At 41.1% G+C, this 11766-nt stretch overlaps 1 protein-coding gene across 1 annotated transcript; it reads left to right on the top strand.

Annotated features, from left to right (window-relative positions):
- Positions 1-303: 303 nt before the first annotated feature.
- LOC104538638 (fatty acid desaturase 1-like) lies at positions 304-11215 on the top strand. Its single transcript, XM_010181902.1, has 12 exons — positions 304-522; positions 4074-4184; positions 4626-4823; positions 5812-5913; positions 6092-6220; positions 8107-8164; positions 8587-8663; positions 9141-9238; positions 9578-9674; positions 10442-10521; positions 10718-10843; positions 11164-11215. Exons 1-12 carry the CDS (start codon positions 304-306, stop codon positions 11213-11215), a joined length of 1347 nt encoding a protein of 448 aa, XP_010180204.1.
- Positions 11216-11766: the final 551 nt, after the last annotated feature.

The following is an 11766-nucleotide window of genomic DNA, read 5'->3' on the forward strand; positions in this document are numbered from 1 at the left end:
GCACATTTGTATTCAGTGAAGTAGTCTACAGTTCCCATGAGTAATCAGACCTTCCACAGGCAGCTCAGAAAAGACAAGAAGGAACAGGGCTTTTATTCTGGTGTGTCTGGTGTGAACGTGGAAGAGGAGGGAGCTATGGAAGGGTGTGTTTGGGCAAGGGGAGCCAACCAGCCCTGGAAGTGTAGGGAGTGGCTTGGAGTGGGACTGTATAATGGGCAGACTGAGATGGTTCATTGCCTGGACACAGTGCTGCAAAGCTTAGTCTAGTGAATCTCGGTGCTGACTGCACATCTACCAGTACAGATGGCTCCACAGACTGGCTCCACCGAAAAGGAGACGCGACCAGTTTCAGCCTTTCTACAGCTTTTCACTTGGGAAGAGATCAGAATCCACAATGGCCATGGCCAAGGCCGAGAGCAGTGGCTGGTGATTGACAGGAAGGTTTACGACATCACCACATTTTCCAAAAAACACCCTGGAGGCAGCCGAGTTATTAGCCACTATGCTGGGCAAGATGCTACGGTAAGATCTAGGAGGACAGTGGAAGAGGATGGTTCCCTTGTCAGGGCAGGACGATATGGTGGGACTCCAGTGGAGTGCACTCATGGTAGTTGGCACTGTGTTTGGTTAGATAATGTAGTCGACATGTCTGTGCTGTCTGTAAAAAAATGCCTTTCGGGTTACCTTCTAGGTCAGAGTTACCTGCTATGCAAATTGCAAAGCTTTGTTTAGGTTCATTACACCCTGCTGTAAGCACAGCATTATCCACGCAGGTTGTCTTGCCACTAGGCATGATCAGACAATTTGTCTTCCAGGTGCCTGGAAAGTGTCTCTATTGTAGCAGTGAGAAGGGAATAGGGTAGAAAGCAATATACTCTATGCATATTTTTACTGTAAAGGCTGCTTTTTCAACGCCACATGGATGTGACCAGTAATAAGAAAATTATAAAGATAGAGCAAGGGTACGTAGATGGAGAAGATAGATAAGGAGAAGGTATTATCCAAACAAAGTAATTTTGAGGGCAGTGAAGCAAACTTGGAGGGTACTCAAGGGAGTGATGCTATTTTGTACAGACAAGTGGAGGAGAAAAGTCTGGAGCAAAAAGACTATTCCAAAGGAGAGGGGAAAATAAAACAGGAAAAATGACTGAGAAAGCAGCAGAATGACACTTGGCTGCAGAAGATGAGGAAAAACTCTACAAATAATCACTATTTGAAAACAGATTTTCCAGAGATCCCTGCAAAATGCTTTGATTTAGAGGTTTTCTCTAAAATAATGTGTTCCTTGTTGACAGCTATAATAATTCCAAGCAGACCTCATATAGACTATTTGCTGAAAACAGATACTGAATTTCTGAAGAGTTAGACACGTATATTAGAAGCGTGATGTGGGAAATGCGCATAAACTTGTGATGTGGAAGACACAGATTTAATTCATGTCGCGACAAGACTTTTTGACTTCAAGGAACTTGCTTAGCCTGTCTGATTCCCAGGTTTCAGTTTGTAAAATGGGCTGGCACTTCTTAACTCATGGCCCAAAATGGATCAGATCAGTCATTTTGCACTTTTCATTCCTCTCACCCTATTTAAAACTGAGGCAGAAAGATATGTAGTGTTCTAAAATGAAGAAAAAGAAGGCTTCTGAGTCTTGTTGGTTTTTTTCTGCCCACGGTAGGAGGGTTTGAACTAGATGATCTTCAAGGTACCTTCTGGTCCAAACCATTCTGTGATTCTCTAGCTCACTGGCTGGCAGGTGTAGACCTGATTTAAAGAGAGAGTTATGTGTCCATTATGCAGCACCTGCATAACGTGACGAGATTGCAAACAGTGCTGCATCAGGAGCTGCTTGAAGAAGGGGCACTAATCCTGCCCACCACACCAAGGCATCCCAGAGGTCCCAGCAGCCTGCTGCCACCTCCTGTGGTTTCTGTTACTGGACTTTCACAGAAGGAGTCAAGGAGTACAGAATGCATGGAGTGATTTATCCCCAAGCTATGTTCTCCCAGCTTCTGCAGCCACTGGTGCATTTAGATTATTATGGTTTATAGAAACTCGGGGGTTTTAACAGCAGTGAATTTGTCGGGTATGAATGAGTTTAAAGAATGACCTTTGATCTTAGCTGCATTTCTTATTACAATAATATTACAATCTGGTTTTCCTCATTAAGCCTCATTATTACCTTTGTACATTTTAGACCTACTTCCTAATAATTTCATTCTCTGTTATCTCTTTTCCAAGGCAATCTTCTGAATGAAAACTGATCCAGAACTCTATTAATAATTTTTTTATTGCTATATATAGTTGTACTACATCCCTTTGAAGACAGAAGGACCAGAACTAAACACAGTAGTCAAGAGTGTGGGTACACTGTGGATTTATGTTGCATCATAATGTCATTCTTCTATCTTGCTCTCGATTTTTTTATTCTACTATTTTATCATTAGTTTTGCTTGTAAAATGCTGCTATGTTCGTATATTCTGAGAAATACACACTTTCACAGAAAAGCAGGGCTGGAAGTTGTCTCAAAAGATCGTCCTGTGGATGACTTTGCCTAAAGCTAGGATCCAGGATTTTTTCCAAGTATCCTTGACTACTCTGGAGCTCATAATTATGTACATATGGTGAGAATTATCTTCCCCAAGAGCTCATAATCATATGTATGTTGTGAGAATTTTCTTCCTCTGTATGCATTACTTTGTAAATATAGACAATATGCTTTGCAGAACATTACATTAATGTCAAATGTTGGAGGTCAGATGCATGGCAGGTGATACACCTAAAGTTAATCAGGGCCTAAGAGCAGGGAGTAGGAGAAAGAACAGGCTACAGGACTGAAAGACTTGCATTTCTGTGATGAGAATCTGTGATACTGGTATTGTAGATAGGAAATTCCGCTTGAAAGACTTCTGTCTCCTGTTTCTAAGCTGCAATACAGATACCTACAGCTTGACTCAGTTTTAGAATTCCTGGCAAGAGGGAGCTGCATAAAAGTGTATAAACCCCTGTAGGATGAGAGGCACAGAATCAAAATGGAAACATTTCCCTTGTCCCCAGGGTCTGGATAGAGTTATTGATGTGTCACCGGGACAAAGGGTAACTAGGTATTTGTAGAAAGCTCATCTGTCCAAAGAGCCACCTTACTCTAATTCTAGAGCAAAGTACTTCAGAGGTAGACTGTGCCTAAACAAGAGACTCAAAAGGAGCATCAGACTGGACACGGGAAGTCCTTTGTCCTCTCTGAGGGACTTAATCCTGACCAGACATGTACACAATTCTTTTGTGCCATGATCGCCCACATTGACTTGCAGAGCCAAAATCAGCAAGTACCTGGCTGCTCAGACACAGAGGATTTTGTTATATCTACTCTACAAAAGAGTATGGTCAGCCTCTTTACCTTTCTTCTGGAAAATTCACTGAGAACATGAGCTAAAGAAGAGTTTTGGTTTATCTGGAATTTCATTCTTTATTCCATAGTTCATACTTGATTTTGCAACTGGTATTTCAAATGGTTCTTGGACAGACCCATTTGTGTCACCGGTGTTACACAGTCTGCAGACTTACAGGGAACTGTAAATCATACCCAGTTAGTCCTGTTGTGCATGAAGCTTCAGCATTTATTTCCCATGACTCTAGCGTAATAGAGATAGGATTTTAAAAACATCATCCCAAGCATGGCAAAGACACACCTCATTCATTGGCATGTTTTTCTGCTTCTGGGTTCCATCCATGGGGCAGGGCTGCTGGCTGGAGCATTCTAGGGAAGGACTGCGCTGAAATAAGCAGATCAAAGAGCATGTTCCCTTCTGCAAAGAGCTTTTCATCAAACACTTTCATGTTTATTACCAGCCTCGCCCAGGTACTTTTATGAAATCTTGTTTCTTGAAACTTCTCCAGCTTCCTTGGGCCAAGCTCCAGCTGATGGGAAATAACTACAGGAGCAACCAAAGGGACAAAAACAGACAGAAGAAACTGGATTATATATTATATCAAAGACCTAGAAAAAGAAGATGCTCAGCACCTGGTACTTACTCACATACTCTTTCTTACCCTGCTTCCTTTCTGTCTTTCTCAGGATGCCTTTGTAGCATTTCACAATGATAAGTCTTTGGTGAAAAAATACTTGAAATCTCTGCTGATTGGGGAGTTGGCACCAGATCAACCCAGCTTTGAGTCTAATAAAAAAGTGAGTGTCCTAGAACCCAGCAGTGGGAATGGTTTGTGGTTCAGGATGGGAGGGGAAGGAAAATAAGAAATAATTTCTGAAGTAGCATGCCTGACACTGTGCCATAGTCTGGGTGGTGAGGAGGCAGCTGGCACTTACCATGCATGGAAACATGCACTGCCCCAGAATCACTAAGTCCACACCTGGGTGTGTGGAATGAGCTCCAGAGCCCCAAATTCTGCTCATTTCTTCTCCCCGTGATGTTTCAGTAACAGAACCTGTCGGCAACTTGTTTTCCAGTGTGAAAGCAAAACTAAGGTCTGTTGATCTCAGGTGCTTTTTTTGCACAGAGACCCCTCTGACAGAAAACATCCACTGAGTCCATGGCTACTTTGGGATTCCTGGATCTGCTGTGTTACATTTTCAAAGTCGACAGTGCACTAATGCTCACTTTTCCCACAGAAATCACTTTTGGAGGATTTTCGTGATCTGCGCTACACTATTGAGAAGATGGGACTTCTGAGGCCAAATTATATTTTTTTCTTCTTGATTTTCCTTCACCTTCTGGTACTGGATGCTGCATCCTGGCTTGTGGTCTGGTACTTCGGGATATCCTTAGTGCCTTTCCTGGTTGGCATGGCGTTCTTCACCATTGCTCAGGTAAACTGCTGTCAGCAGTTCAATACTGCAGACATGTTTGGTTCTCTCAGATGGAGAGGATTGATGAGATGCTTGTATCCCAGACCATCTTCTTAGATCCTGATATCTGGCTGAAGACAACAAGGTGGTTCCATGTCACAATATTTGTTGCCTTCAGCAAATCTCATTTTGCTGATAAGCTGCTTGCTAGTGTTAATGGAGTGTTGTGGAGCTGCTAGTTTCACAAGATGGGATGAGCTGATCTAATCACTTACCCCAGCAAAAGAGGGAATATTTCGTTCTCAGCTCCACTTTTGGCTCCATGTTCCTTCAGTGTACTGCCGGATGGCTCTGGTGTTGTTGGGTCCTTTATGAGCCAACCACACTCACTAGCCCTGAATAGTTTTCTGCCAGATTAGTAAAATGAATCATAGAAAGGCATGATTGTGGCTCTTAGATGGGAGAAATTGGAGGGTGAGAGGAGGAAGAAAGCAAGATTTTCTTAGAGACAGTGAAACCTTAGGTTTGCTCAGACATCCATGGAACAAGGGCAAAGTAACTTATTTTTTAAAATAATCTGTTCTATTTGCCTGATATCTGCTAAGGCAGATATTCCTTAAAGAGCATTCTTGTATTTCCATGGGAATATGAAATACAATGAAGCTATGAATTTGGGAATCCTTACACTAGCTAGCTAGTTACTTGGAAATTATATATTTGTGGTGAGAGCAAAAGACTTCCATGCTGTAATTGTCAATTTGATCGTAGAGATGCTTTGCTGCTTTCCCTTTAGCTGCTACAATAAAATCAATATCTGGTATTAAGAAGCTTTAGTGGGCAGCAGCCTGGAAGAAAGTTCTCAGCATTGAGCATGTGAGACAGCAGGCAGTGTTTCTTCCCCAGATCAGAAGGAAGATGCACTCACACTATGAAGTTACAGAGACTCACAAGGCAAATTAATGCAATGCCGCTGTGATACTGTTTTCTCAGTGAACATTTTGTCTTCCAGATCCAGATGGGCTGGTTTCAACATGATCTGGGGCACTGCTCTGTCTTCAGGAAGCCTAAATGGAATCGACTTCTGCAGATTGTTGTGATAAATGTTCTGAAGGTAACTGCCTTCTGGTGGGAATATTCTCTGGGGCTAGTCCGGACTGAGCAGTGAGTGGGAGTGTCCCTACACTGAGTCAATATTGCCTGTGAGGGAAGTGTAGTGCAGCCATCAATACTAGGTGGATACATATTGATGCAATTGTTGACGTTGTTTGGGTCTTGAATTTTTCTGGCAGGGGTTATCCGCCAGCTGGTGGAATCACCTGCACAACCAGCACCATGCCAAACCCAACTGCTTCCGCAAAGACCCTGACCTCAACATGCATCCTCTCCTGTTCAGCCTGGGAAAGACACTCTCTGTGGAGGTGAGCATGGGGCATGTCTGGAGAAGCGAAGATTTTCATGACAGAAAGCTACAGACTGAGGTGTAGTAATAACCCAGATTGGGCCTTTCTGCACAAACTCATGACAATTCCCAAAGTGTTCCAAGGTCTGAGAGCCTCTTGTACTGCCTGGTTATGATGATGCTTAGGCACCAGCTCCTGAGAAGCAAAGTCTTAAAATCAATGCTTAAGTTCTCTGTGTTTCTAGAGGAGCAGAGTAACCACCTTGAAGGCAGCTCAAAGAATGAGTCAGTCCACTGGCATTAGTGTAAGATGTTGTCAGTGATCCTGTAGATAGTAAGTCAGCTGTTCCTTCTGGGTCTTTTTGACTGTTGGAGTGGTTTGGCACCTAAATCCTTCAGGACCAATATAGCTGCTATGCACAAAACACAAGTGCAGCAAATTAGTTTTTGACCATAAATTTTATTGCTTTCATAAAAATAAAAAACATGAATAGACCTTCCCTGCACCCTTATTATTTCTGATATCATCAGGATAGGCAAGGTCTTCTTTGCCTTTTCTTTCCCTGGCAATTCTGTTTACACATGGGGTGATGAAATGGCCTCTGCTAGATAACCAGCCTCTTCAAATAACATCTCACTCTCCTTTAGCTGGTAATAAACAGAGAAATTACAGCTTTCCCAGACCTGTGGAAAATTCCAGTTCTGCTGTCTCAGAAAGACTCCCGTAAAGGGAGTTAATACAAAATACCTACTCATAGAAAACTTACAGATGCAACTGGGAAGGATTTTGTCAGTGGTGTTCTGAAAGATCTCTCATGGTTATAGACTAGTGTGAACATCTAGTGTGGGCTGGCTGTGCTGGATTTGGTTTGATGGAAGTGAAAATATAGGAAATAAGTTTTCATGTCTTTCTGACTCTTTTTAACAGAAAAGAGTCAGGCACACTGTGGATAGGCAAAATGGATTTCAGTAATTTCTTTTAGTCCAGTTCATTTGTTTTGTTTCGAGTTTGATTCAGTGAAGACATGTTTGAGGTGTTCAATTTTTTTTTCCTCAGTAATAGGGGAGCTCTGGAAATAGTTTGCTTTACCTCATTATTCTGTCCTTTGAAGAATCATAAGCACAAAATCTGCAGATCATGTTGAGAATACTTTTGTGCAAATAGTGAAACAATACACTGTGAGGAAATAAACTTACTGTGCTTTTTGTAAATATTTCATCTCTTTGCCATTTCATGTACCTGAAGGCAAAATATTCAACAAAACAAAAAGGCAGATGTCTTTATAGAGTATTTACTACTTCAATCTTGAAGTCATTTTAGAACAGCACCCAAATGTTTGTGTAATTTCTGGCAGCTATCTCCTCTATTACTCGGAAATTCGTGATGGCTGTGTCCTATCTCATGTGACATCAAAATTCAGATGTAACTCACAGCAAGCACATCCTGCATTTGTCACCAATCAAGCTTGGGTACTTGCCTTAATTTTCATGTTAATAATCTGCTCCTCCTTGAGCATTGGTAGTCTCAGCACTCTGTGGTGAATACATAGAACTGGTTAGATTGGACTTTCTTCAAATCCAAACTTCAACATTCAAGAAAATTCAGATGGCTTGTGATTTTTGAGCATTTTTGTATCCTGCCAAGAGTTTTGGAACTCTCCTAAAAATGACTCTGTGCTAACATTGGCATAAAGTTGATATCTGGATACAGAGGCTCACATGAAATCTGCCTCTCTCCATTACTTTGAAACTTCAGTACCTGCTTTTCAAGAAGAGGGATTGAATTAGATAGATTAAGGTGTACTTATCAATGTGTTCCTTAGACAGGAATAAGAAATGTGTTGTGAAAGGTCTGAGGTCTCCAACTGACCCATTACAATGTCTTTTTTCAATGTCATTTTTCAGCTTGGGAAAAAGAAGAAGAAGTTCATGCCTTACAATTATCAGCATAAGTATTTCATCGGTGAGTATCCCCTCTTCCTTGCAGTGCTTCAAGAACTTCACCTAAAAATCATGGCTGCATCTCCTCCCCAAAACAACGTTTTTAATGATGCTCCCAGTGAAGTCACAGCTTCAGGAAGCTTCTTTCATGTTAGAGAAGGTTCACGTTGGGAGGAATTGCCCCTTATGTTTCTGTTAGAACTATGTGATGTTAGGTACTAGATAAAGGTGAACCAAGTGTGAGGAAGAAAGGGATGGGAAAAAAATGAAGAAGTGGTGAGATGAAAAGAGGAATAGATTCTGTGGACACGTGCAAGCTAGCATAAATGGGAGACAGCCATTTTTCTTCCACTGGAAAGGAGAATTTTCTTACAGAAGAACATTCTGTAAGATTTTATGATGCAGTGAAATTATAAATATGTCTGTTTTCATTCTTCCTTTCAGTATTGGCCCCACTTGCACTTGTACCCTTCTTCCAGCTGTCTATAATCTACTTTGCAATCAAGAGGAAAAAGTGGTTGGTAAGCACTACTTGCATTGTCTAGAAGACTTTCAAAAAATGTCACCACTCTGTGGCCACATTAACCTTCCCCTCAGGTGACTGTGGGGTTTAGGGTAGAAAAGGCTGATTCTAGGCTCAGTGCAGCAGAAATGCAGTCAATGGGTTCAGGGAGAATTTTTTTAGGAGAGTCTTTTTAGCCTCTTAGCAGCTGAATAAAAGTTATCAGAAAACTATCAGACCTAGACAAATTGTGGCTACAGGGCTGTTTCCTGGTCTTCAGTTACTGATGGTAAAGTGAGTGCTGTGGGAATATTTCAGCGATACACTCAACTTGAGACAGAATGATGGTGTGAAGCTTACTCTTGATAAACAAGATATCACAGGAACAGTATTTTTTATGCTGCAGTTCAAGTAAAGTGGACAGGAGGGAGAGGAGGGAGCTTAGCAACAAAAGCCTATATTAATTTATTTTTTACCTTTATTTTTTTTTTAACAGGACCTCATATTGATTGTGTCTTTCAACATCCGAGTCTGTCTCATGTATATTCCTTTAATGGGATTTAACAATTTCATGGTGTACTACTGGCTGTCCAGGTAACACAGAGCATACCCAGAGTCCCCATGACTAATACTGAGCTTCAGTGGTAATAAATGAAAACTCACTACATTTTTCTCAGAAATAAATAGTCAGCCAAGAAGGGACAGCATAACTTGGAGGGGGAGAGGTGGTGGCTGCTCAGGGATGTCTGCAACCACAAATGTAGTGGTTCTTAAAAGAAACTCCAAAAGTTAGGAGATAAAGCAATGGAATAGAAAATCCAGAGTTACGTAAAAGTGCTTTTTTTGCTGAAGATGAGACTCAGGAAAGTGTTTTAATGGTAAATTTGAATGGCATTAGAGATCTGATAAGTGTTTCTGTGTTTTTCTGCCCAGGTACCTAGAGAGCACCTGGTTTATTTGGGTCTCACAGATGAATCACATTCCCATGGACATTGATTACGATAAGAACAAAGACTGGGTCTCTACTCAGGTGAGACTCTCCTGTCATCTGAAAGAGTGGGTCTGCACTTCTGAATTACAGGAGAAAGACAATGTTGTTATTCTGTTAGCTTTAATGCTGTGCTAATGAGGTTTGTCCTTGGCGTTCATTAAATAGGTATGCATTTCTGCAGTAGTTAAAACTTTTAAAACTTTAGCTGGAAAATGAGACATCTAGATTTTTTAAAAATCCTGTTTTTTCACTGAAAGATTTTGACATATTTTTCCTTTTCCCTTCCTGTTATGGAAAAGTACTAATCGTGTAACAGTCAGTCTCCTTTTTAGGCCAACTAAAGAGAAGCAAAGTGGGTCCAGAGGCCTTTATTTTACCCTACTGGTTACAAGTTTACCGCAGATAAGATAAATCTGACAAAATTTAGGTCTCATAAAAAATGAGTATGTAAAGACAACTTTACTCACATCTCTACTGTCTCCAGCAGCACAATCCCACATAGTAGGTTCTGAGCATTTTTCCTTATATTAAGAGGAAAAGACCCAACCTGGTATTCATCTGACCAAATCTGGATGTCTACATCCAAACACCTGCTACATTCACTGGAGAGAAAGAGAGAGAAATAGATTTGTAGAGCATGATTCATCTTACTCTAAAATAGACAAATAGAGCTATAATCCCTGACACTAAGTCACCTTTTATAGCAGATGAGGGTGGGTAATGATTGCTGGCGTTCGATTATCAGGCTTACAGAAAACCAAAAGCTAAATAATGCATTTCTTTGGTGGTTTTTTTTTTCCTCCCAGATCCATGCAACATGCAATGTGAAGCAATCTTTGTTCAATGACTGGTTCACTGGGCACTTGAACTTCCAAATTGAGCACCAGTGAGTATCATTATGTGGAGAAGAGTGGGAATAGTATGGGGCATTTCAACTGAGAAACACCATGTAGTCTTACATGAAAGCATTCAGGAGACCCTTTGCTCTCCTTCTAGGGGAGGACAAGGGAATATTTTGGACAGAGCGAAGACTGTGGTGCAAGCAAAGTCTTACAATCACTCTCTCTCATTCAATTCTGCAGCCTTTTCCCCACAATGCCTCGACACAACTACTGGAAAGCTGCTCCTCTGGTGAAAGCCCTTTGTGATAAGCACGGCATTGAGTATAAAAGCAAGACTTTGCTGACAGCCTTTTTAGACATTTTGCAGTAAGTATCAGTTAACAAGATAGTTTTGCACTGTAATAGCATGCAAGGGAGGAGCATGGGCAACCATTTCAAATCAATATCCATGGAGAGATCAAACCTAGAGTTTATTTAGGTTTTTCTAAAGGGCCTTTTAATTTTCAAAAATCTGTAAAGTTTAAAGATTATTTTATCTTCCTTAAATTCTCTCAATTCATTCCATGCTGCTTTTAATCCATTTTTGCTATTTACTTCCTTCTACAACTAAACTGCAGTTTGCTTCCAATGAAGTTGAATATTGTCTCCTCATAAGTGATTTTTATTTTTACTTTCTGTTCTTGCAGTTCACTGAAGGATTCTGGGGAGCACTGGCTTGAAGCATATCTGCATGGATAGAAACTGGCAACTCTCAAAGGGAGCCTCTTCACCAGTCAGCTGCTGCAAAGAGTCAGCACAGACCGTCAGTGTGTGTGTGCCTTCTGGCATAGAAACTCAGGAGCTGGGCAAAGCTAATTTCAGTAAGAAAGGGTGGGAAAGTGGCTTAAAGATATTTTTTTTCTTGTCCCCAACCATAAACCTCTATTTTTCCTGCTCTCAGTCTCAGAATTTAAAGCCATGATGAACTAGGCCTTTAAACTGGGAAGAAGTAGCTCTTGAATCAGCTTGAACAGTTTACTTCATTGGAGGCACCAGCTCATTGCTTATGGAAAAAGTTGGAAAGAAAATTCTTCATAGATTCATAGACAATTCTTCATAGGCATAGCCACTCTGGGCAACCTGTTAGAGTGTCTCACCACTCTCACAGTAAAGAATTTCTTCCTTATATTTAATCTAAATCCACACACTTTCAGTTTAAAACTGTTGCCTCTTGCCCTATCGCTACAAGCCCTGGTAAAAAGTTAGGTGTTGTATATGGTACTGTTCATGGATTGCATAGGGAGGCAGAT

Source organism: Mesitornis unicolor, unplaced genomic scaffold (assembly GCF_000695765.1).
Source record: "Mesitornis unicolor isolate BGI_N332 unplaced genomic scaffold, ASM69576v1 scaffold20323, whole genome shotgun sequence".
Taxonomy (NCBI): domain Eukaryota; kingdom Metazoa; phylum Chordata; class Aves; order Mesitornithiformes; family Mesitornithidae; genus Mesitornis; species Mesitornis unicolor.

Bases quoted from the DNA above. Each gene is read 5' to 3' on its own strand.
- LOC104538638 (XM_010181902.1), top strand. From the start codon at position 304: ATGGCTCCACAGACTGGCTCCACCGAAAAGGAGACGCGACCAGTTTCA. The intron at 4,824-5,811 runs GTAAACTGCTGT...TTTGTCTTCCAG, and splicing joins CGTTCTTCACCATTGCTCAG to ATCCAGATGGGCTGGTTTCA. The intron at 8,165-8,586 runs GTGAGTATCCCC...TCTTCCTTTCAG, and splicing joins TCAGCATAAGTATTTCATCG to TATTGGCCCCACTTGCACTT.